At 37.3% G+C, this 26,468-nt stretch overlaps 1 protein-coding gene across 3 annotated transcripts in view; it reads left to right on the top strand.

Moving 5' to 3' along the window:
- The window catches only part of ADAM29 (ADAM metallopeptidase domain 29), an 82,131-nt gene extending 57,371 nt beyond the window's left edge, over positions 1-24,760 (top strand). For 2 of the 3 annotated variants that reach the window (XM_042935046.1, XM_042935047.1), the window contains one exon: positions 21,924-24,760. In XM_042935046.1, coding sequence (XP_042790980.1) covers positions 22,050-24,731 — 2,682 coding nt within the window. In that variant the 5' untranslated portion in view covers positions 21,924-22,049 and the 3' untranslated portion in view covers positions 24,732-24,760. Of the gene's footprint in view, positions 1-3,461; positions 3,646-21,923 lie in introns of those variants that run through there. The other variant, XR_006201631.1, reaches the window with a different exon arrangement.
- The last annotated feature ends 1,708 nt before the right edge of the window (positions 24,761-26,468 follow it).

Genomic DNA, 26,468 nt, shown 5'->3' with positions numbered 1-26,468 from the left:
CATAGTCAACACCAATCTCAAGTTCTGGTTATCATGTGTGTTTTGGACCAATGGACTATAAATCAGAAATTTCCATGGACACCCCCTTGTACTTGATTTATGTGCTAAAGAAACTCACAGAACTCAGGAGAACATTTTACTTACTAGGTCATGAGTTTATTATAAAGGATATAACTCAGGAATTGTCAGATTGAAGAGCTGTGTAAGGCAAAGTATGTGGAGAATTGCATGGAGCTTCCATGTCCCTTCTGGCCATGCCACTTTTCCACCTCCATCTGACCAATAACCTGGAAGCTGAGTGGTATCATTTTTATTGTATGATGTTTTGATGGGTACAAGAGAAAAATGATAAGAACTTTACATTTCAAGAAGAAAAATTCACCAAGAAAGAGAATAGGTACAGATTATAAGATAATGGAATGAGTTCCTAGAAAGATGAATGGAATAAGAAGAGTGTGGTGGGTAGAATAATTGCCTTCCCAAAATATTTGTGTCCTAATCTCTGAAGCCTGAAAATATGCTAATCTACTTAGGAAAGGAAAAGTAAGGTTGCATATGCAATCAAAATTGGTAATCAAATGATCTCAAAATAGATTATCTTGCAAAGCTACAAAACTTTCCATAATATATTTCCATTGCACTATACTTATCCCATCCTTCTTATGTTTGGCATCATATAAATCCCACTCTTCCCTATCACAAAAATGTCCTCATGTATTTATCCTTCTGGAAATCTATGATAATTTAAGTATACTTATCAGGGAGCATGATTTCTAGATCTGACAGTGTATATATATGTGATTTTACAAAGTACAGCACCATTGTTTCACCAAAATCAGAAAAGAAAGGATTATCAGCCTATATTATTCAGAATATTCTAGATATATATGCTGTCTCTACATACGATCTTCCTAGCCCTGGAAAGAAAACTACATATTCCCCCCAAAACATCCCATCCATGAATTAAAAGTATAACTTCAAAAAAAAAGGGAAGTCTGTATCCTTTTATGTAACCATATTAACAAAAAAAAAAACTGATTATTGAAAATATTCTAATTATTAACTATCTGGTAAGATCATATTATCATTGCAATTAACAATCAGTAGGACTTACTGTGGTGTGTGGAATACAAAAGATTTGGCATCTAGGGACATTTTGTCCGTTGGTTTGAGTTATTTTGAAAATGATACTTATAAGCCTTAACTGATGAAGAACTGATGAAGAATTTGGTATAGGAAGATTTTTTTGACCACTACATTAAGAATTATTAGTTCCCTAGCTGCTTTCTCCAATAGTTGTACCCAGAATATTTTTAACACATAACTTCTCCTTAAGATTTAGATTATTGCTCTTCACATACATTTGAACTTCCTTATCTCTTTCCCTTATTTCATTTTAGTTTATTAATTTAGGCTTCTCCAATCTTTCAGATTAGTCACAGTAATGTTTTCTTCTGTAGCTTAAATTAGGGTAAATGTAAAATTGCATAATTACCCCATCCCTTATTGGAAATCTAGAATATATTTGACTCTAAAATCTCTGGGCAAAAAACTATATTGATATCTAGAAATGAATCTAAAATGTAGTTCAGTTAGGCATCATTTAGATCACAATAACTCATGAACTGTAAAACTGATATTTGAGCTCTTAAATATGACTTCTAAGGGTTTTGTAAATTTCCAATAATTATGTAATTAAAAGCTTTCTCAGGTTTAACCTACTAATCTATTTCTCAGGTTTTACTATTAAAAGAGCAAAAAAGATAAAATGGTTCAATTTGATCTTAATGAAAATAATAAACATAAAATATTCCTTTATAATTTATAATTTATAATACTTGTTTCTATGGTTATCGTGAGTCTTTTGTAATAGCAGAGACAATTTTGTAAGGATATAGTTTCTACATAAGCGTTAGTCCCTTTAATTAAAATTCAACTACACATTTTTTGATTTATGGATTCACAAGGATTTAATACTGGTGAAATCCCAAACCTTATGGCTTTTATTATGTTGATTTATGCTCATTCACACCCAGTTTATTGACAGCTTTTATTACGAATCATTCTTGAATTTTCTTAAATTATTTTTCTGCATCATGAGAGGATTGTGTCACTTTTCTCTTTCATTTTATGAATGTGATGTTACACATATATTGATTTGCATTTGTTGAACCATACTTGCACCCCAGGGATGAACACACTGTGATCATGGTGTATATTTTCAATGTGATGTTTAATTCAATTTGCTAGTATCTTTTTGAAACTTTTTGCAACTATGTACTTCAGGGATATTGGCCTAGAGTTTTCTTTTCTTGTAGTGTCCCACCAGACCTTGATATCAAGTTTGGCCTAGTAAAACAGTTTGGGGACTATTCCCTGGTTTTCAACTTTTCTAATAGTTTGAGAAGGATTAGTATTAATTCTACACATGTTTGCTAGAATTCACCAGTGAAAACATCTGGCCCTGGGATATTATTTGGTTGGAAGGTTTTTGATTATTGCTTTAGTAATTAGGTATTATCCTTATTTAATGGTCTGCTCAGATTTTCTATTTCTTCATAATTCAGTGTTGGTAGATTGTATGTTTCTACAAATATATCTATTTCTTCTAGGTTATATAATTGTGGGTGTAGAGTTATTCATGGTGATTTTTAAAGATCCTTAGTATTTCTGTGGTATCAGTGATATTGTCTCTTCTTTTATTTCTGATTTTATTTACTTGAATCTTCTCTCCTTATCTTTTTAATGGAAACCTCTTTATCATTATATAATAATTTTTTTGTCTGTTTTTATCAATTTTAACTTAAGGTCCATTTCTTCTGATATAAGCATAACCATCCCTGCTTTCTTTTGGTTACCATTGCTTGAAATATATTTTTCCATTCCTCCACTCTGTGCATGTGTGTCCTTAAAGCTAAAGAAGGTCTTTTGTATGCAGCATACCATTGAATCTTTTTTTTAAAAATAACTTCAGCTATTCTATTTCTTAATTAGGAACTTAATCCATTTATACTAAAGCAATTATTCATAAGTAAAGATTTACTGTTGCCATTTTATTGTCTTCTGTTTTGTAGATCCTTTGTTTCTTGCCTTCTTTCTTGCTCTCTTCCTTTGTGATTTGATAACATTTTCTAGTGGTATGATTTTACTCCTTTATCATAATCTTTTTGTGTATCTGCAGGTGTTTCCTTTGTGGTTACCATGAGGCTTACATAAAATATACTTGTAACATTCTAATTTAGACCAGATCAGGCATGTTCAGGGTGGTATGGCTGTAGACTATAACATTCTATTTTAAGCATATAATAACTTTAATAGCATACAGAAACTTTATACTTTCATGTCTGCACTACCCCTTCATATGTTAGGTTATTGATGCTACATTTTACATTTTATTTATATTATAGATTGAGCAACAAAGTATTGTTGTTATGTTTACTTTTAATATTAACAATTTTTAGATCAAAGAGTCAACACCGTGGAGAAGTAGGGGGACTTGAAGTTCCCTCATTCTTCAAACACAGTAGTACTGAGACCAGAAGACAGAATTCCAGGAATCTGGGTTACAGAGTAACAGAAACATCTCCAGGGACCCACAGGAATAACTTGACAGGCCACAGACATTTTTAATCTATTCTTTTTACACCTTTTCTGTATCTCCTTCTTTTTTTTCCCCTCTCTTTCTCTCTGGATTAAACTATACAGTTTCTCTGATTCTCTGCCTGGTCAAATTTTTTTTTCTCTTCCTTTCCCTTGCCCCTATCATTTCTCTCTTTGTATGAGATAAGACTTCTTCCACCACCACCCCTTTTAAAAATGTTTTCCAGGGTTACTTTGATGAACAAATCAAAGCACACCTGATGGAAGGTCCAAACCACCACTATAAGTAAGGAGATAAAGCAACAACAATAGAGAGCACTCAATGGACTCCAAAAACACCTTTTGAAGGGCCAGGCCCTAAACTGAGTATTACCCCTTTTTACTATAGTAGTACTCACAGGAGCAGGACTGATAACAAAACAATAAAATACATACAGGACAGAAAACTAGCCAAAAATGATGAAACAGAAGAATTCTTCTCAAAAGAAGTTCAAAGAAGAAATGACAGCTAGAGAGTTGCTCAAAATAGATATGAACAATATATCTGATCAAGAATTTAGAATAATAGTCATAAGATTAATAGCTGGGTTTGAAAAAAGCATAGAAGATAGCAGGGAATCTATTGCTGCAGAGATCAAGGAACTAAGAAATAGTCACCATGAATAAGAAATGCTGTAAATGAGGCAGAAAATAAACTAGTTGCACTGACAGCAAGGATGGAGGAAACAGAACAGAGGATAAGTGAAATAGATGATAGGATTATGGACAATTATGAAGCCAAGAAAAGGAGAGATAAGAAAATACTAGACCATGAGGGAAGAATTAGAGAACCAAGTGATTCTGTGAGACATAGTAATATCTGTATCAAGGAGTTCCAGAAGAAGAAGAGAGAGAGAGAAAGGGGAAGAGGGTTTACTTGAACAAATTATAGCTGAGAACCTCCCTAATCTGGGAAAGGAAGTAGACATCTAAATTCAGAAGGCACAGAGAATTCCCTTAAGATTTAACAAGAATAGGTCTTCACCATGGCATATCTTAGTGAAACTGGCAAAATACAAACATAACAAGAGAATTCTGAAAGCAGCTAGGGAAAAATTAGTCTTTTTTTAAATTTATTTATTTAAAAAAATTTTTTTAATGTTTATTTATTTTTGAGAGAGACAGAGACAGAATGTGAGTGGGTTAGGGGCAGAGAGAGAGGGAGACACAGAAGCAGAAGCAGGCTCCAGGCTCTGAGCTGTCAGCACAGAGCCCGACGTGGGGCTCGAACTCACAAGCTGTGAGATCATGACCTGAGCCAAAGTCGGATGCTCAACCGACTGAGCCACCCAGGCGCCCCGGAAAAATTAGTCTTAACCTACAAGGTTAGATACATAAGGATAGTGGCAGACCTGTCCACTGAAACTTGTCAGGCCAGAAAGGAGTGGCAGGAAATAATCAATATGCTGAATGGGAAAAATAGACAGCAAGAATCCTTTATCCAGCAAGGCTGTCATTCAGAATAGAAGGAGAGATAGAAGCTTCCCCAGACAAACAAAAACTGAAAGTGTTCATGACCACTAAATCAGCCCTGCAAGAGAGTCTAAGGGGTCTCTGTGAGTGAAATACTGCAAAGACTACAAAGGACTAGAGACATCACCACAAGCATGAAACCTACAGATAACACAAGGACCCTGAATCCATATCTTTCAGTAATAACTCTAAATGTAAATGGACTAAATGCCCTAATCAAAAGGCATAGAGTATCAGAATGGATAAAAAAACAAAACAAACAAAAAAAAAAAACAAAAAACAAAAACAAGATTCATCTATATGCTGTCTACCAGAGACCCATTTTAGACCTAAGGACACCTTCAGATTGAAAGTGAGGGGAGGCAGAGCCATCTATCGTGCTACAGGAAGTCAAAATAAAGCTGGAGTAGCCATACTTATACCAGACAAACTAGATTTTAAACTAAAGGCTGTAACAAGAGATGAAGAAGGGCATTATATCATAATTACAGGGTCTATCCATCAAGATCTAACATTTGTAAATGTTTATTCCCCCAACTTGAGAGCACCCAAGTATGTAAATCAATTAATCACAAACATAAGCAATCTATTGATAACAATACGGTAATTGCAGGGGACTTTAATACTCCATTTACAACAATGGACATATCTAGGTAGAACATCAATAAAGAAACCATGACCTTGAATGATACACTGGACCAGATAGACTTGACAGATACATTCAGAACTTTTCATCCAAAAGCAGCAGAATACACATTCTTCTCGAGTACACATGGAACATTTTTCATGATAGATCACATACTGGGTCACAAAACAGCCCTCAATATATATAACAGAATTGATATCTTACCATGCACACTTTCAGATCACAGTTTCAGAAACTTGAAATCAACGACAAGAAAAAACTTGGAAAGCCTCCAAATGCGTGGAGGTTAAAAGAATGAATGGGCCAACCAGACATTTAAGAAGAAATTTAAAAATATATGGAAGTAAATGAAAATGAAAACACAACAAATCCAGGCCTATCTCATGAAACAAGAAAAATCCCAAATATTAAATCTAAAAGCACACTTAAAGAAACTAGAAGCAGAACAGCAAAGAAACCACAAAGCCAGGAGAAAAAGAGAGATAATAAAGGTTAGAGCAAAAATAAACATTATATAATTTTTTAAAAAGAGTAGAACAGATCAATGAATCTAAAAATTTGTTTAAAAATAAATAAATAAAATGGATAAACCCTTAGCCAAACTTCTCAAAATGAAAAGAGAGAGAATCCAAGTGGGTGAAATCATGAGTGAAAGAGGAGAGATCACAATAAACACCACAGAAATACAAACAATTATTAGAGAATACTATGAAAAATTATATGCCAAACTGGACAACCTGGAAGAAATGGACAAATTCCTAGACATGCACATACTACCAAAGCTCAAATGGGAAGAATCAGAAAATTTGAACAGACTCATAACCAGTAAATAAACTGAATCAATTATCAAAAATCTCCCAACAAATAAGAGTCCTGGGCCAGATGGCTTCCCAATGGAATTCTACCAGATATTTAAAGCAGAGTTAATACCTATCCTTCTCAATCTGTTCCAAAAAATAGAAATGGAAGGAAAGCTTCTGGACTCACTCTGTGAAGCCAGCATTACCTTGATTCCCAAACCAGACAGAGATCCCATATAAAAGGAGACTCACAGGCCAATATCCTTGATGAACATGGATGCAAAAATTCTCAACAAGATACCAGCAAATTAAATTGAACAGCATATAAAAAGAATTATCCGCCATGATCAAGTGGAATTCACTCCTGGGCTGTAGGACGGGTTCAATATTTGCAAATCAACCAGTGTGATACATCACATAAATAAAATAAAGGATAAGAACCATATAATCCTGTCAATAAATGCAGAAAAAGCATTTGACAAAATATAGCATCTTTTCTTAATAAAAACCCTCAAGAATGTCAGGATAGAAGAAACATATCTTAACACCACAAAAGCCATGTATGAAAAGCCCATAGCTAATATCATCCTCTATGAGGAAAACCTGAGAGCTTTCCCCCTGAGATCAGGAATATGACAGGGATGTCCACTCTCACCACTGTTGTTTAAGATAGTGTTGGAAGTCCTAGCCTTAGCAATCAGAAAACAAAATGAAATAAAGGCATCAAAATTGGCAAAGAAGTCAAACTTCCACTTTGTACAGAGGATATGATACTCTACATGAAAAACCTGAAAGACTCCACCAAAAAGCTGCTAGAACTGATACAAGAATTCAGCAAAGCTGCAGGATACAAAATCAATGTATATAAACATATAAAATATCTATATGCTGAAAACTATAGAAAACTTATAAAAGAAATTGAAGAAGACCCAAATAAATGGAAAAACCTTCCATGCTCATGGATTGGAAGAACAAATATTGTTAAAATGTCAATACTACCCAAAGCAATCTACGCATTCAATGCAAACCCAATCAAAATTGTACCGGCATTCTTCTCAAAGCTAGAACAAACAATCCTAAAATTTGTATAGAGCCACAAAAGACCCTGAACAGCCAAAGTAGTGTTGGAAAAGAAAACCAAAGCAAGAGGCATCACAATCCTGGATGTTAGCCTCTACTACAAAGCTGTAATCATCAAGATAGTATGGTATTGGCACAAAAACAGACACAAAGGCCAATGGAATAGAGTAGAGAACCCAGAATTGGACCCACAAATGTATGACCAACTAATCTTTGACAAAGCAGGAAAGAGTATCCAATGGAGAAAAGACAGTCTCTTTAGCAAATGGTGCTAGGAGAACCGGACAGCAACATGCAGAAGAATGAAACTGGACCACTTTCTTACACCATACACAAAAATAAACTCAAAATGGATGAAGGACCTAAATGTGAGACATGAAACCATCAAAACCCTAGAGGAGAAAACAGGTAACAACCACTTTGACCTTAGCCGCAGTAATTTCTTACTCCACACGTCTCTGAAGGCAAGGGAAATAAAAGCAAAAATGAACTGTTGGGACCTCATCAAGATAAAAAGCTTCCACTGCAAGGAAACAATCAACAAAACTAAAAGACAACCTACAGAATGGGAGAAAATATTTGCAATGACATATCTGATAAAGGGTTAATATCCAAAATCTATAAAGAACTTACCAAACTCAACACCTGAAAAACAAATAATCCAGTGAAGAAATGGGCAGAAGACATGAAAAGACACTTTTCCAAAGAAGACATCCAGATGCTCACCATCAGGGAAACACAAATCAAAACCACATTGAGATAACACCTCTTGCCTGTCAGAGTTGCTAAAATCAATAACTCAGGAAGCAACAGACGTTGGCAAGGATGTGGAGAAACAGGAACCCTCTTGCACTGTTGGTGGGAATACAATTTGGTGCAGTTGCTCTAAAAAGCAGGGTGGAGTTTCCTCAAAAAATTAACAATATAATTACCCTACAACCCAGAAATATCACTACTAGCAATTTATACAAAGTATACAGGAGTGCTAATTCATATAAACATGTATCCCAATGTTTATAGTAGTGCTTTCAACAATAACCAAAGTATGGAAAGAGCCCAAATGTCCATCAATGATGAATGGATAAAGAAGATGTGGTTTACATATACAATGGAATACTACTTGGCAATGAGAAAGAATAAAATCTTGCCATTTGCGGCAGTGTGGATGGAACTGGAGGATATTATGCTAAGTGAAATAAGTCAGTCGGAGAAAGACAGATATCATATGCTTTCACTCACATGTGGAAATTGAGAAACTTAACAGAAGACCATGGGGAAAGAGAAGGGGAAAAATAGTTTCAAACAGAGAGGGAGGCAAACCATAAAAGACTCTGAAATACAGAAAACAAACTGAGAGTTGGTGGGGGTTGCGGGGGAGAGGGGAAAATGGGTAATGGGCATTGAGGAGGGCACTTGTTCAGATGAGCATTGGGTGTTGTACATGAGTAATGAATCATGGGAATCTACCCCCAAAGCCAAGAGCACACTGTATAAATTTTATGTTAGCTAACTTGACAATAAATTATATTTTAAAAAATAAATAAATAAATTACATAAATAAATAAAAGGCAGGAAAAGAAAAAATATTAAAAAAAACTTTAAATATAGATTTGTAAGTTATTTATGTACCATCTTTACAATATTAGAGTTTATGTCTCAGACTACATATATATCACCAGTGACTTTTACACATTCCTATATTTTTGTAAGAATAATTAACATCTTTTTATTTCCACTTGAAGAACACCCTTTATCATTTGTCAGATAGTTCATGGATCTGTGTTTCAGGAGATGACCAGTTTTTGGAGATTTATTAGTTTTCTTTGTTGATGTCACGTTTATCTGATTCTTCATGAGTTAATTCCTTGCACTTGTATCTTCACACTTGAGTAAGCAATCTCTTCCTCTAGACTTCACAGATTTGCTTTGGCAGGGATAATCCTTCACCAGTCACTTTAGCTTGGGACTCTATATGCATCAGCAGATCATGTCCTTGGGCAGCCAAGGCTGGCTATTGTAGTTTTCGTTTGGGTGAGGTTATTGCCCATTCTCTGAGCCCGGGGGGCTGTTGCTGGCTGGGCTCCATAGTTGGATGGGCATGGCAACTGGGTTTTGTTTTCAGGCAGGGTACTGCTGGTTTGTTTCTCTTTCCAAGTGTGACTATAGGATTGGCTCTGTGGCTACCCCAGAATTTCTGGTCATACTTTCTGGTCAGGTGAGACTGGAAGTTATATTAAGCAGTCAGGCTAGACTTCAAATTTGCTTCTCTGTGCAAGGCCGTAGGATGGGCTCTGTGGCCACTACAGCTCATTTGCTGGGGATGTGAATGGGAACTGCCCAAAGATCCTTGTTTAGATGGGGCTACCAGCTTGGCCCTACAGATGAACAGAACTACTGATTGAGTTCTCTCTTTGGGTGCTGCCACAAGTGTAGCTGTAGAATGAACTACACAGTTGCCTGGATTCTCTGGTTAAGTTTTTTGGTCGGTGGAGTTGGGGCTCTCTCCAGCAGTAGGTGGAACTTGAAATGTATTTTACTGCCTGCGTGGGGCCATAGCACAAGATCCATATCTGGCATATCTGATGAATCAAACCAGGTAAAATTGCACACTGAGCTCTCTGGCTAGATACAGTCACTGGCTTGGCTCTACAGATGGGATGAGATGCTAACCGGCATCTCTGCTCAAGTGGAGTTGCCTAGATGAATGTATTTTGCAAAGGTCTTAGTACTGGTTGCTGTAATCCCTGCTCCCTTCTCTATTTCTATCTTATCCTCAGTGACCAAGTCCCACAGATTTCCCCAGTGATCCTTATGAGGTAAGACAAAAGTGGCTTCCTGGGAATTACCCTGCAATGCTTGTGGACCTTGGACTCCTTAATCCCTACTAGAGAAAATGTAGGCCCAAGTGGGCCTTCTCTGGAAAATGTGCTGGCCCAGGGTAAGGATTGCTGGCCAAGGGTCAAGGTAATTTAGTAAGAGTGTAGCCACTGCTCTTTGTTTTATAATGTGGTCTCTCTTGGTCTCTGTGTTCTAAGGGGTTGCTTCAGCCTCAGCCCTTGGTTCTGAAACTTTTGCAATGGTGTTTTGTCTTTGGATAGTTGCTAGTTGGTTTTCTTGTGAGGGGAGCCGAAGTCAGAAACAACCCATGTCTCCACTTAATAATATCAGCTCCTAAATAATAATATCAACTCCTAAAATGCATTTTCAAGATAACTTTTGTATATAGTGTGCAGTAAGGGTTTAAATTCACCTTTTTGTATGTGTACTATTGTTCTAATATCATTTTCTGAATATATAGCCTTGGCAACTTTTACTTGCCAATCAAAGATTAAATGACTATAGGGGTAGGGGCACCCGGGTGACTCAGTTGGCTGAGCATCCCACTTCAGCTCAAGTCAGGATCTCATGGTTCTTGAGTACAAGCCCGCATTGATCTCACTGTTGTCAGGGTAGAGCCTGCTTCATATCTTCTGTCTTCCTCTCTCTCTGCCCCTCCCCTCCTGTGCTCCCTTTCTCAAAAGTAAATAAACCCTTAAAAATAAAACCCTAAAAAAGGATTATAGGGGTTAATATTTATCTCTACATCTTCAATTCTGTTTTATTTATCTACATGTCTATCCTCACACCTTTACCGCACTTTTTTGATAGCTGCAGGTTTATATTTTCGAATCAGGAAGTGGTAATCCTCCAACCTTGTTTTTTCTCCAAATTGTTTTGACTATTTCAGGTGTTTTGTTTTTCCATGTAAATTTTAGAATTACTCAATATCTAAAAAAAATCCCTGATGAAATTTCGAAAGGGATTGAGGTGACTCTATACATTAATTGAGAATGATTTCCACCTTAATAGTAGTGAATCTACTAGCCAATGAACATAGAATATCTATTTTATTTAAATCTTCTTTTGCTTCACTCAGGAAAGATTTGTAATTTTTAGTGTACAAATCTTGATTTTTTTTTTCCTGTCTTTGTTAAATGTTTCTAAGTACTTAAATTTTTTTATGCTACTGTTACACAAATTGTGTTCTTAATGTCAATTTTTGATTGTTCATTGCTCATAGAAATGTATTTAACTTTTTTATATTGATCTTGTATCCTGTGGTATTTCTGTACTTAGTTTAACTTTTTAGTGTGTTTCCTAGTACTTTTGGTATACAGGATCATGCCATTCACAAGAAGTTTTACTTCTTCTTTCCAATCTAAATGCCTTTTATTTCCTTTTTTGCTTAATTGCACTATGCTTGTTGCATTATGCTAAATTATTTCCATATAGTAAGTATGCTTTTTCCAGGCAAATTACATGGGAGGAGTTCTAAATTTGGGTTTTCTCATTTTTCTTTATATTTCCTGTTTTCATTGCATAATCAGTGAATTATCATAATTTTAAAAATTTTATTTTTCTCTTATCCATATTCTTTTGATTATTTTCCAATTATTTCAATGGAAATTACTCCAGATGTTGTATATGGGAAGGAAAATGGTACTCGTGCTGAAGAAAAAAGTGTTTTATATGGTATAAATCAATTTATGTTATATGTGTACAAGTAACATATTTATACATGTGTGTAAACAAACACACACACATAACTAAATGGTAATAAATAACTTGCTAATTTGCATATAAACTCAATCTGTTTATTAGCTTTTTTGCTTCAGAATTTACATTCTTGTTCTTAACATGATAGTATACTATTGTAGGATGAATTACACCACTAAAAAAGTCATACGTTGGTCCAAACTCCAAGTACGTCATAATGTGACTATATTTGGAGATCCTTTAAGGATCCTTAAAGATCCTTGAAAAGGGGCCATTAAGGTGTGCCCTAATCCAATATGACTGGTATCCTTATAAGAAAGGGAAATTTGACACAGACATTTACAGAGTGAAGGTAATGTGAAAATTCAGCCAGAAGAGAGCTTAAAGGTAGCTTGGGAGAGAAATGATCCAGAACCTTCCCTCATGCCCCTCAGCAGAATCAACCCTGCCAATACCTTGATCTCAGATTTCCAGCCTCCAGAACTGTGAGAAAATAAATTTCCATTGTTTTAGCCCCCAGTCTGTGGTACTTTAATATGGCAGCCCTGGCAGACTAACACATACTTGAATCCCAGCAGAGTAGTGTACATCTGTCTGAAAAGAATTATATTTTTGTCACTTTAATTTCTTTAATAACTAGGACAGTGATGGTTCTTCAGCCCTTAATTGAAAGTCATCAAGTGTCAGAGAAGGGATTCTCTGCTGTTCCTCTAATTCTAGATGTTCCAATTGATGTGTAGAAACTATTGTCATATCTTTAATGCTAAGAAATTTTTGTAATTGCATTGGTTTTCTTATATATTACATCTATATATTATTATACATCTATATATAATGTATATTATATATATCTCCATATATAGAGAGATATAGATATAGATATAGATATAGATATAGATATAGATACAGATATAGATAGATATAGATATGCAGGTCAGACTTAAAGAATCACAGAGTCAAGGCAACCTCTCCATGCTCTACACTTAGCTTTGAGATAACCCTCTAGGCTTTATACCATAATTTTCTGGGAAGATAGGCAATTATCAGACTTTCTGATGCAATCATTTCTTGTCCACAGCATAAAATTAGTTACTCAAGTATAATAAGACTGTGCTTAGTAACTCAAGCTTCTTAATTCATAACAACTAATTAAGTAATTGACAGAATAAACAGACATGTAAATGTTAGGTGTGACTCAGCCCAACTCAGTGCATTCATATGTATTTCTAGACAGTCGTTATTTGTAAGATATTTTGTGTGGCATAATGGTTCTGGGAAAAGGATACCTTAACTGGGAGAAATAAAAATCATGATCTTTTACTTCATGTAATATAAATTAGTTTGAGAGATAAGGTTATAGATCTAAGTAAGTTTATACTTATTTGCTTAAATAAGATTTATGTAAACCTTGCTATACAAGAGAGGCTATGGTGAAAGAGATAAATAAGTCACCAATGTGGTATCTAAATGATGTTTTTAGCCTCTTTGAACTTCCCACATTCTCTTCATTGTTCTGTTAGGTGACAACCTTGCTTCAGAATTTACTAAGAAATATCCAACAGAGAAGAAAATCTCTCATAGTACCACAGATAAATCTATAAATAAAAGGTCTGAGGATTTCTTCACCCTAGCAAAAAACATTTTATTTCATTTGGTTTGATATTTCATTTTAAAACATCATTCTGTTTGGTTTTCTCCAATATCCTCTCCAGTTTTTTTCGAAGATTTTTTCCTTTGAGTATATGACTCTGACCCCCTCATCCCCTTCTCCACTTTACTGGCTCCCTGGTCCAACATTATAATTTGTCCTTTCTCTACTGGATCAATCTTTTCTGTACACACTATGCTGTGTCTCCAACATCTAAAATCACAGCCTTTACTACAAACACTCCTCTTCCTATAGTCTTTCATAACCTTGACAGTACAATTGCTCTAAGGGATATCTTTACACCTGTGCTCTCTTCTTTCTTTCATGCCCTAGGGTGCCTATCAAAAAGGTAAAACTCTTCTTATCAAGGTACTGCATAATTTCTAATCCATCATGTCAAAGGGGCAGTCCACTCTTCATCTTCCTGACATGGAAGACTTTTTTTTCCTGGTTTTCATGAAAACACACTCTCTCATTACTAATCCATTGTCTGCTTTGTTGCTTCTTCTCCTTTGCTTTCTTTTTTTTTTTTCTTCAATATATGAAATTTATTGCCAAATTGGTTTCCATACAACACCCAATGGTCATCCCAAAAGGTGCCCTCCTCAATACCCATCACCCACCCTACCCTCCCTCCCACCCCCCATCAACCCTCAGTTTGTTCTCAGTTTTGAACAGTCTCTTATGCTTTGGCTCTCTCCCACTCTAACCTCTTTTTTTTTTTTTTTCCCTTCCCCTCCCCCATGGTTTTCTGTTAAGTTTCTCAGGATCCACATAAGAGTGAAAACATATGGTATCTGTCTTTCTCTGTATGGCTTATTTCACTTAGCATCACACTCTCCAGTTCCATCCATGTTGCTACAAAGGGCCATATTTCATTCTTTCTCATTGCCACATAGTACTCCATTGTGTATATATACCACAATTTCTTTATCCATTCATCAGTGGATGGACATTTAGGCTCTTTCCATAATTTGGCTATTGTTGAGAGTGCTGCTATAAACATTGGGGTACAAGTGCCCCTATGCATCAGTACTCCTGTATCCCTTGGGTCAATTCCTAGCAGTGCTATTGCTGGGTCATAGGGTAGGTCTATTTTTAATTTTTTGAGGAACCTTCACACTGTTTTCCAGAGTGGCTGCACCAATTTGCATTACACCAACAGTGCAAGAGGGTTCCTGTTTCTCCACATCCTCTCCAGCATCTATAGTCTTCTGATTTGTTCATTTTGGCCACTCTGATTGGCGTGAGGTGATATCTGAGTGTGGTTTCGATTTGTATTTCCCTGATAAGGAGCGACGTTGAGCATCTTTTCCTGTGCCTGTTGGCCATCCGGATGTCTTCTTTAGAGAAGTGTCTATTCATGTTTTCTGCCCATTTCTTCACTGGGTTATTTGTTTTTCGGGTGTGGAGTTTGGTGAGCTCTTTATAGATTTTGGATACTAGCCGTTTGTCCGATAGGTCATGTGCAAATATCTTTTCCCATTCCGTTGGTTGCCTTTCAGTTTTGTTGATTGTTTCCTTTGCTGTGCAGAAGCTTTTTATCTTCAGAAGGTCCCAGTAGTTCATTTTTGCTTTTAATTCCCTTGCCTTTGGGGATGTGTCAAGTAAGAGATTGCTACGGCTGAGGTCAGAGAGGTCTTTTCCTGCTTTCTCCTCTAGGGTTTTGATGGTTTCCTGTCTCACATTCAGGTCCTTATTCTTTTTGAGTTTATTTTTGTGAATGGTGTGAGAAAGTGGTCTAGTTTCAACCTTCTGCATGTTGCTGTCCAGTTCTCCCAGCTCCATTTGTTAAAGAGACTGTCTTTTTTCATTGGATGTTCTTTCCTGCTTTGTCAAAGATTAGTTGGCCATACGTTTGTGGGTCTAGTTCTGGGGTTTCTATTCTATTCCATTGGTCTATGTGTCTGTTTTTGTGCCAATACCATGCTGTCTTGATGATGACAGCTTTGTAGTAGAGGCTAAAGTCTGGGATTGTGATGCCTCCCGCTTTGGTCTTCTTCAAAATTACTTTGGCTATTCAGTGCCTTTTGTGGTTCCATACAAATTTTAGGATTGCTTGTTCTAGTTTTGAGAAGAATGCTGGTGCAATTTTGATTGGGATTGCATTGAATGTGTAGATAGCTTTGGGTAGTATTGACATTTTAACAATATTTTTTCTTCCAATCCATGAGCACGGAATGTTTTTCCATTTCTTTAAATCTTCTTCAATTTCCTTCATAAGCTTTCTATAGTTTTCAGCATACAGATCTTTTACATCTTTGGTTAGGTTTATTCCTAGGTATTTTATGCTTCTTGGCGCAATTGTGAATGGGATCAGTTTCTTTATTTGTCTTTCTGTTGCTTCATTGTTAGTGTATAAGAATGAAACTGATTTCTGTACATTAATTTTGTATCCTGCAACTTTGCTGAATTCATGTATCAGCAGACTTTCGTTGGAGTCTATCGGATTTTCCACGTATAGTATCATGTCATCTGCAAAAAATGAAAGCTTGACTTCATCTTTGCCAATTTTGATGCCTTCGATTTCCTTTTGTTGTCTGATTGGTGATGCTAGAACTTCCAACACTATGTTAAACAACAGCAGTCACAGTGGACATCCCTGTCGTGTTCCTGATATCAGGGAAAAAGCTCTCAGTGTTTCCCCATTGAGGATGATGTTAGCTGTGGGCTTTTCATGAATGGCTTTTATGATGTTTAAGTATGTTCCTTCTATCCTGACTTTCTTGAGGGTTTTTATTAAGAAAGGATGCTGAATTTTGTCAAATGCTTTTTCTGCATAGATTGACAGGATCATATGGTTCTTATCTTTTCTTTTATTAATGTGATGTATCACGTTGATTGATTTGCGAATGTTGAACCAGCCCTGCAGCCCAGGAATGAATCCCACTTGATCACGGTGAATAATTCTTTTTATATGCTGTTGAATTCGATTTGCTAGTATCTTATTGAGAATTTTTGCATCAATATTCATCAGGGATATTGGCCTGTAGTTCTCTTTTTTACTGGGTCTTTGTCTGGTTTAGGAATCAAAGTAATACTGGCTTCATAGAAGGAGTCTGGAAGTTTTCCTTCCCTTTCTATTTTTTGGAATAGCTTGAGAAGGATAGGTATTATGTCTGCTTTAAACATCTGGTAGAACTCCCCTGGGAAGCCATCTGGTCCTGGACTCTTATTTGTTGGGAGATTTTTGATAACTGATTCATTTTCCTCGCTGGTTATGGGTCTGTTCAAGCTTTCTATTTCCTCCTGATTGAGTTTAGGAAGCGTGTGGGTGCTTAGGAATTTGTCCATTTCTTCCAGGTTGTACAGTTTGTTGGCATATAGTTTTTCATAGTATTCCCTGATAATTGTTTGTATCTCTGAGGGATTGGTTGTAATAATTCCATTTTCATTCATGATTTTATCTATTTGTGTCATCTCCCTTTTCTTTTTGAGAAGCCTGGCTAGAGGTTTATCAATTTTGTTTATTTTTTCAAAACACCAACTCTTGGTTTCATTGATCTGCTCTACAGTTTTTTTAGATTGTACATTGTTTATTTCTGCTCTGATCTTTATTATTTCTGTTCTTCTGCTGGATTTAGGCTGTCTTTGTTGTTCTGCTTCTATTTCCTTCAGGTGTGCTGTTAGATTTTGTATTTGGGATTTTTCTCGTTTCTTGAGATAGGCCTGGATTGCAATGTATTTTCCTCTCAGGACTGCCTTCGCTGCATCCCAAAGCGTTTGGATTGTTGTATTTTCATTTTCATTTGTTTCCGTATATTTTTAAATTTCTTCTCTAATTGCCTGGTTGACCCATTCATTCTTTAGTAGGGTGTTCTTTAACCTCCATGCTTTTGGAGGTTTTCCAGACTTTTTCCTGTGGCTGATTTCAAGCTTCATAGAATTCTGGTCTGAAAGTATGCATGGTATGATCTCAAATCTTGTATACTTATGAAGGGCTGTTTTGTGACCCAGTATGTGATCTATCTTGGAGAATGTTGCATGTGCACTCGAGAAGAAAGTATATTCTGTTGCTTTGGGATGCAGAGTTCTAAATATATCTGTCAAGTCCATCTGATCCAATGTATCATTCGGGGCCCTTGTTTCTTTTTTGACCGTGTGTCTAGATGATCTATCCATTGCTGTAAGTGGAGTGTTAAAGTCCCCTGCAATTACCATATTGTGATCAATAAGGATGCTTATGTTTGTGAGCAATTATTTTATATATTTGGGGGCTCCCATATTCGGTACATAGACCTTTATAATTGTTAGCTCTTCCTCGTGGATAGACCCTGTAATGATTATATAATGCCCTTCTTCATCTCTTGTTACAGCCTTAATTTAAAGTCTAGTTTGTCTGATATAAGTATGGCTACACCAGCTTTCTTTTGACTTCCAGTGGCGTGATAAATAGTTCTCCATCCCCTCACTTTCAATCTGAAGGTGTCCTCAGGTCTAAAATGGGTCTCTTGTAGACAGTAAATAGATTGGTCTTGTTTTTTATCCATTCTGATACCCTATGTCTTTTGATTGGCGCATTTAGTCTATTTACGTTCAGTGTTATTTATAGGAAGTTATGGGTTTAGAGTCATTGTGATGTCTGTAGGTTTCATGCTTGTAGCGATGTTTCTGGTAGTTTGTCTCACAGGATCTCCCTTAGGATCTCTTGTAGGGCTGGTTTAGTGGTGACGAATTCCTTCAGTTTTTGTTTGTTTGGGAAGACCTTTATCTCTCCTTCTGTTCTGAATGACAGACTTGCTGGATAAAGGATTTTGGGCGCATATTTTTTTCTGTTCATCACATTGAAGATTTCCTGCCATTCCTTTCTGGCCTGCCAAGTTTCAGTAGAGAGATCGGTCACAAATCTTATTGGTCTGTTTATATGTTAGAGAATGTTTCTCCCTAGCTGCTTTCAGAATTTTCTCTTTATCCTTGTATTTGGCAGTTTCCCTATGATATGTCGTGCAGAAGATCGATTCAAGTTACATCTGAAGGGAGTTCTCTGTGCCTCTTGGATATCAATGCCTTTTTCCTTCCCCAGATCAGGGAAGTTCTCAGCTATGATTTGTTCAAGTACACCTTCAGCCCCTTTCTCTCTCTCTTCTTCTGGAATTCCTATGATACGGATATTGTTCCATTTGATTGCATCACTTAGTTTTCTAATTCTCCCCTCAGGATCCTGGATTTTTTTTTTATCTCTCTTTTTCTCAGCTTCCTCTTTTTCCATAACTTTATCTTCTAATTCACCTATTTGCCCCTCTGCCTCTTCAATCCACACTGTGGCTGCCTCCCTTTTATTTTGCATTTCATTTATAGCATCTTTTAATTCATCATGACTGTTTTTTAGTTCCTTGATCTCTGCAGTGATAGATTTTCTGCTGTCTTCTATGCCTTTTTCAAATCCAATGATTAATCTTATGACTATTATTCTAAATTCTTGTTCCGTTATATTGCTTATATCTGCTTTGATCATTTCTTTAGCTGTCACTTCTTTCTGGAATTTCTTTTGAGGGAATTCTCCCATTTCATAATTTTGGCTGGTTTTCTGTCCATTATGAGTTTTAAAAGCTTGTTATGTGCTCTGCATCTGTGAGCAATGCTGTATTAAAGGGTGATCATCTACTATCCAGGGCCTGGCCCTTTAGGAGGGGTTTTTTGGAGAGTGTTACTTTCTTTCTGTTGTTGTGTCTTTGGTTATTTTATTTCTTTACTCGTAATGATGTTTTGGACCCACCACGAGGTGTGCTTTGATTTTTTTTCCTTGAAGTAACCCTAGAAAGGAAAACAAACAGATGAACACGAAACAAAGACACGCAAACACACAAATAAAACAAACAAGTAAACAGATACACACACACACACACACACACACACACAAAGCACACACACAACCAAAAACAATCCAAACGCAAAAAAACAGAAACAAGTACAAGTAAAGAACAGAGTAGAGGCGGTGCTGATGGAAGAACACATAGAAAGAGAGAAATGACAGGGGCAGGGACAAAGAGAAAATAAACATTGACAGGCCGAGAGACTAAATGGCTTAAACCAAGGAGAGAAAGGAAAATAAAGAAGGAGGGAGCGGGGACGAAGGTAAACGTACCCAGACAGAGAAACTATACGGCTTGATTATTCCAGAGAGAGAGAAAGGAAAGCACAGAAGGAGGTGTAGAACATGTATGAAGAGAATGGATTCAATATGTCTGCTTAAACAAACCAACAACCAGTGTAACCAGCTAGAGGAGGGAAGAGAGAAGAAGGGAGAATACATCTAAATAACAAAAATTGTCCTGGAATTAATCCAGGCTAGGCAGCATCACTGGTCTGGATGATGGAGCCATCTGGTTGCACAGCATCTATCTGCTACAGCAGATGCACAGTTACCCAGCATGGAGGGGAGTGCTTTGCTGTAGGCTGGTCCCACCTCCACTATAGGTCCTGCCTTGGTGGTGGTGGGGGTGGAGGGGGGGAAATGGCGATACCCAGTCCATTCTCCATGACCTGGTGGACTCCGTTCAAATTGTCCTTACTGTGTTGCAGGTGCAAAGGGGGGCAGTCCTTCTGGCTTCACTGACTCCCCTGACCCTGTGCTTTGTTAGAATTCAAAGTCCCACTCTGTGCACTCTCGCACTGGGGAGGTGCCTCTCTGTGCAGCTTGAGATGTGGTCCCAGCTGGCTTTTCCTATGCCGCAGCACTTCAGGGAGCACTTCCAGCTGTGGACTGCACCGCTGACATAGCTGCCAAGCCTGGGGGTGGCAGACACAGCAGGCTTTGTTCTATCCCACAGCACTCCAGGGAGGGGACCACTTTCTCCTACTGCAGCCTGCACCCTGACCTACCACAGAACCTGGGTCCCCTCCCCAGGTGCGCCAATGGGGCAGCTGGCCCCAGTCCAAAGAAAGCCCCACAGTTAACTATGGGATCTCTCTCAGTCCCAGTCCAAGGTTTATCTCTTGTCCAGATACAGTCCTATGCTTCCCCAGCCACTCTTTCTCTTCCCTTTGTTTTTCCACAAAAGGGGATCCTTCCCCTTGATGCCTATGCAGCCCGTTTTATCTCCTCCAGTTCACAATCACCCACCTATATCCCATCAAGGATGTCCCGGTATCTCCTTTTAAGACTCAGTCTCTTTTCCTCCCAGACTTCTGGGGTTCAAAGTCCTTTAGCTTGAGTACTTCTTTGTTTGAGAGATGCGGGAAGTACAGATACCTCTATTTCCCTGCCATGTTGGCCCACCTTCTCCCTCTCATTGAATGTTTTCATGGTATTTAGTTACATTTAGAGGGAACAAGCAGAGAAACTGAGTTTATATGACCTTGTTGCAGAAATTAAATTGGCCAATTTTTTTGAATGATGTTCTATATTAAAAATGTAATAAAGTATAAACACTATTGAGTAACATTCCAAAGAACAATAAAAGTCAAGTCAAGCATTTTTTATTATGTAAAGAATTAAGATAGGCATTATAGGAGATACCAACATTTGTGAAAGGCACAAATAATGCTCTTGAGTATTTCTAGTCTGATAAGCCTAGTAAGAATAATTTAAGGAAGAAAAAAGAAATAAACCTTTTTGCTTCAGGGAGGTATGTGGTAAGCACCATGAAAAATATTAAAATTAATATTAAATTATATTTATATTAAATTAATATTAAAATATCATAATATTAAAAAATATTATAAGTGCTTTTTACAAAAAAAAATGTCTCTTAACTAATCAGTTGAGTTTGAAAAACAGAAAGAGGTATTACTATTTATGCCAATTTAACATGTGTAAATTGAGACAATCTCAGCAATATATGGTCACCTAACCCTAAGACCCTTCTGTTTTAACTATTAATTTTGGAAATGTTCATGCATATGCATATTTATAGAATAGTACAATAAATCCTTATTTTCCCATCATCTAGGTTTAATAACTATAAATATGTAGCCAGTTTTCATTCTTCTATATACCCTGAGTCCCTTTTTGCTGGATTAATTCTTAAGAGCAAATTCTAGGAAGTTTCCTGGGTTATTCCTTGAGCAAACACTAATTACTTTTATTGCATGCCTTTTTCTTTTTCTTCACCAGGCATAACCACTTCCATCCACATGTTGCTTTTTGTTTTACTTATAGGGGTGATACTGTAATGGTTCAACTCTGCCAGAACACAGATCCCAAATGATTAGCCCTTCATATTGACCAGCTCAGGATAAGAAGCCAGAGCATCTGGACCAATATTTCCATAATGGTGGCTTCATAATGACTGTGATGAAAGGTCTGCTATACATGAGGATCATATTTCTGCTACACTGGTTTGGGGTGTGTCTGTTCTTTTGTGGACACACCCAGGCTGAGCACCCCCAATATAATAGTCCTCCAGAAGTGGTGATTCCTTTGAGGATACCTGGCACTGGAAGAGGCATGAAGCCTTCAGGCTGGCTCTCTTACAGCCTGCATTTTGGGGGCAAGAGACACATTGTCCATATAAAGGTCAAGAAGCATTTGCTGTCCAGACACCTCCCAGTGTTCACCTATACAGACCAGGGTGCTCTCCTTGAGGACCAACCTTTTGTTCAGAATGACTGCTACTATCATGGTTATGTGGAGGGAGACCCAGAATCCCTGGTCGCCCTCAGTTACTGTTTTGGTGGTTTTCGAGGATTGTTACAGATAAATGACATTGCTTATGAAATTGAGCCCATGACTTTTTCTACTAAATTTGAACATCTGGTATATAAAATGGAGAGTGAGGAGACCCAATTCCCAATCATGAACTCTGACTTTATTCGAGAGAAAATTGTACCCCAATGGGAGTCTCAAGAGATTAATAATTCTACTCAGAAACAAAGTTCTTATATGGGCTGGTGGCTCCATATGTTTGTTATTGAAATAGCAGTGGTGGTGGACCATAGTTTATATCTTCATATAAATAAGAACGTTTCAAAGTTTAATGAAGACCTGTATACTATTGTAAATATAGTGGATTCCATTTATGACATCTTGGGTCTTAAATTGCTATTGTTTGGTTTGGAGTTCTGGACTGAAAAAAACTACATTGAAGTAAATGATATAAGGAGATCTCTGAAATATTTTTGCCTTTGGAAAAAGGAAAACCTTGATATCCGCCTACCACATGATACTATACATCTTTTTATAAATAAGACAGTACGAGGAATGAGTGGCTTAGGCTACGTTCAAGGACTGTGTCAATCACACATTAATTGTGCAATTGTTACTAATGTAGAAAAAACCTTGGGCACTGTTGCAATTGCAATGGCTCATCATATTGGTCATAATTTGGGTATGATTCACGATACTGACTTTTGTACATGTGCAGTGCCTAAATGCATAATGCATTTTTCAAACCCACCAATAACTAAATTTAGCAATTGTAGTTATTCTTATTTTTGGAGATATTCTATACACCAGGTAAAATGTTTGTTCTACACTATACACACAAAGGACATATTTTCACAGACACGTTGTGGGAATGGTATTGTTGAAGATGAAGAGGAGTGTGACTGTGGACCTTTACAGAGTTGTGCAAAAGATGCCTGCTGTCTGTCAAACTGCACTTTGAGCTTTGGGTCCACGTGTGCTTTTGGGCTTTGTTGCAAGGACTGCCAGTTATTACCATCAGGAAAAATATGTAGAAAGCAGGTCAATGAATGTGATCTTCCAGAGTGGTGCGATGGCATATCCTACATGTGCCCAGATGATGTCTATGTGGAGGATGGAATTCCTTGTAACGAAAGTGCCTATTGCTATGAGAAGAACTGTAATGACCGCAATGAACAGTGTAAGCAGCTTTTTGGCCAAGAGGCAACGAGTGCAAGTCAGAGTTGCTACAAAAAAATAAACACTCTTGGTGATCGTTTTGGTAACTGTGGTCTCAAAAACGGTGTATATATAAAATGTAATATCTCAGACAGCCTGTGTGGCAGAGTTCAGTGTAAGAATGTGACAGAAATTCCCACTCTGCACGAACATTATACTGTGCATCAATTTCACTCCAATGACGGCGTCTGCTGGGGTATTGACTACCACTCTGGGATGCCCATACCTGATATTGGTGAAGTGAAAGATGGCACAGAGTGTGGCCCAGAACATCTCTGCATTGACAGGCAGTGTGTCCATATATCTCGCTTGGATAGTAGTTGTTCACCTAAATTCTGTAACTTGAGGGGAATTTGCAACAATAAACATCACTGCCATTGCAACTATTTGTGGGATCCACCCAACTGCCTAAAACGGGGCAATGGAGGTAGTGTTGATAGTGGACCACCCCCGAAGAGAGAAAAAATAAAGAGGGGTTACTTGCTAGCATTCTCACTTCTTTGGTTGCTTCTCTTATTATGTTGTCTTATTTGTCTTTGCATGAAGAAAAAATCAAAGGAAAAGGAAGCTGAAAGTGCAAAACAAACACAAAAGTTTCCTTTAAAACAAGTGCAAAAGGTTCCTTCAAAACAGATGCTAAATGTTCCTACTCAACCTGCAAAACCAGAACAAAATGTTCCTCCAAAACCAGAGAGTAAGGCTCCTTCACGACAAGAGAGTGAGGCTCCTTCACGACAAGAGAGTAGGGCTCCTTCAAGACAAGAGAGTAGGCCCCCTTCAAGACAAGAGAGTAGGGCTCCTTCACGACAAGAGAGTAGGCCCCCTTCAAGACAAGAGAGTAGGGCTCCTTCACGACAAGAGAGTAGGCCCCCTTCAAGACAAGAGAGTAGGGCTCCTTCAAGACAAGAGAGTAAGGCTACTTTAAGACAAGAGAGTAGGGCTCCTTCAAGACAAGAGAGTAAGGTTTCAACTCAATCTGCAAAACAACAAAAAGCTCAACCCTCAAAACCACCACAAAGACTTCAGAGTCAAGCTAGCCTATCACTTCAACAGGGTAAAGGTGGGAAACAAAGGCCATCACTAGTAAAAAATGTACCCAAATAAGTATGCATTAAACAAGGTTCTTCCTGGAATGTTTCTACTTGTTCTTCATTATTTTAAACAATTAGAAGATCCATTTTGCCTAAAATTTCTTTCTTTATATTTTCTGGGAAAAAGCATGGCACATGGGTTGTGTACCAGTTTTCAAGTTACACAGCTTCAAATCCCCTTCCCATTTTGTACACTTCATCACAGGGACCGTATTCTGCTGTACCAGGCCCTCTTCCTATAGGGATCTGCAATAAGGGGAATGAGTGAGAGTTTGGAAACCTGGGAGATCTGTTTGCTTCCTGTATGTCAATAACACTTCAATAACATGTTTTACACTGTCAGTTATACTTCGTTTACATATTTTTTCACTAAAATATTTATTGAAAATACTTATTTCTTTACTTATTTATGTATATTTTTTAAGTTCACTGCAGACCAACTTCACTGTCATCCAGCATCAGTGTGTTATCCTGAGAGGTCCGAGTTGCAGATCGTTGAGCTTCCTACCAGTATCCCAAATCTTCTGCACCAGCTTAGCACTACCTACTGTCAGAGTTCTGGGTCTCAGATCCACGCAGTCAGACCTACAGTCTTCTAGATTTCAGTAACCCTCAAGCTCTTCCCTTTGCTCCTTAGCTCCTTGAAAGAAATCACCTTTTAACAGTTAGTATTTCATACCTGCTAACAAGTTAGTAGCACATGACTCCCTTTTCTTGTTCTTCAATATCTATTTACCCAATTCTTGTACTTAATTCTATCCCTCTAAAATTACTGATGTGTTTTTACTTTTTCTTTTTGTAATGTAATTTATTTTTGAGAAAGTGTGAGAGACAGAGTGCGAGCTTGGGAGGATTAGAAAGAGAGAGAGAGAGAGACAGAATCCAAACCAGACTCCAGGCTCTGAGCTGTCAGCACAGAGCCTGATGTGGGGCTCAAACCCACAGACCATGAGATCATGACCTGAGCCAAAGTCAGATGCCCAACTGACTGAGCCACCCAGGTGCTCCTAAAATTGCTGATGTGGTTTTACTTTTTCTGACTCAATCCTGACTGTTATAGTACTAATCTTTGTGTAATGTGGAAAGTGAAAGTCAGGAGGTGCCAGTTTTTGTTTGTTTGAGCTTTTCTTTACCACTGACCTTTCCCATCTTTAAATTACTTAGATGTACCTCAATTTTCCAAACAAAAAAAAGAAAGAACAGGATGATAATAAGAATTGTCTCTCAACCTTTGGTGTTTCTTTGGTTATAAAATGAGATAAAGAAAATGCTTTCATTTCTAGGTAGGTCTTGGTAGATAAGTTTTTCCCCCCACTGAAAACAACAATAAAAATAATTGTGCAATACCAAACACATTTTTTAATTATATGTTTAAAGTATCAGAGAACTATGAAGGAAATGAAGATTAAAAGACTTAAAAACTACAAGGAAAGGAAAACAATGAGAAATATCAGTACTTTTTCCCCGGGAACAAAAGTGATTGTTCCCTGTAATGTGATGATTCTGAATACAAATTGAGGATCAACTTGGCCATCCCAGTTAGAAAGCCTCTGTTGGAGAACGAGAAGCCTGAAGCTTCTTAGTGTATACAGGAGACCAGATTGATAGATGAGACACTAAATGAGCATCAAATTAAAAATCAGTTTTCTCTATAACACATTTGCTGGATTTAGGTCCTCTCTGGGAGGCTGGGGAGACAGGTTGAAGCCTTTAAAGGAAGAAATCTCTATAATCTGTTGTACTCAAGTAT

The sequence above is a fragment of the Panthera leo genome, chromosome B1 (genome assembly GCF_018350215.1).
Source record: "Panthera leo isolate Ple1 chromosome B1, P.leo_Ple1_pat1.1, whole genome shotgun sequence".
NCBI lineage: Eukaryota > Metazoa > Chordata > Mammalia > Carnivora > Felidae > Panthera > Panthera leo.
This window is presented reverse-complemented; position numbering and strand designations above follow the sequence as displayed.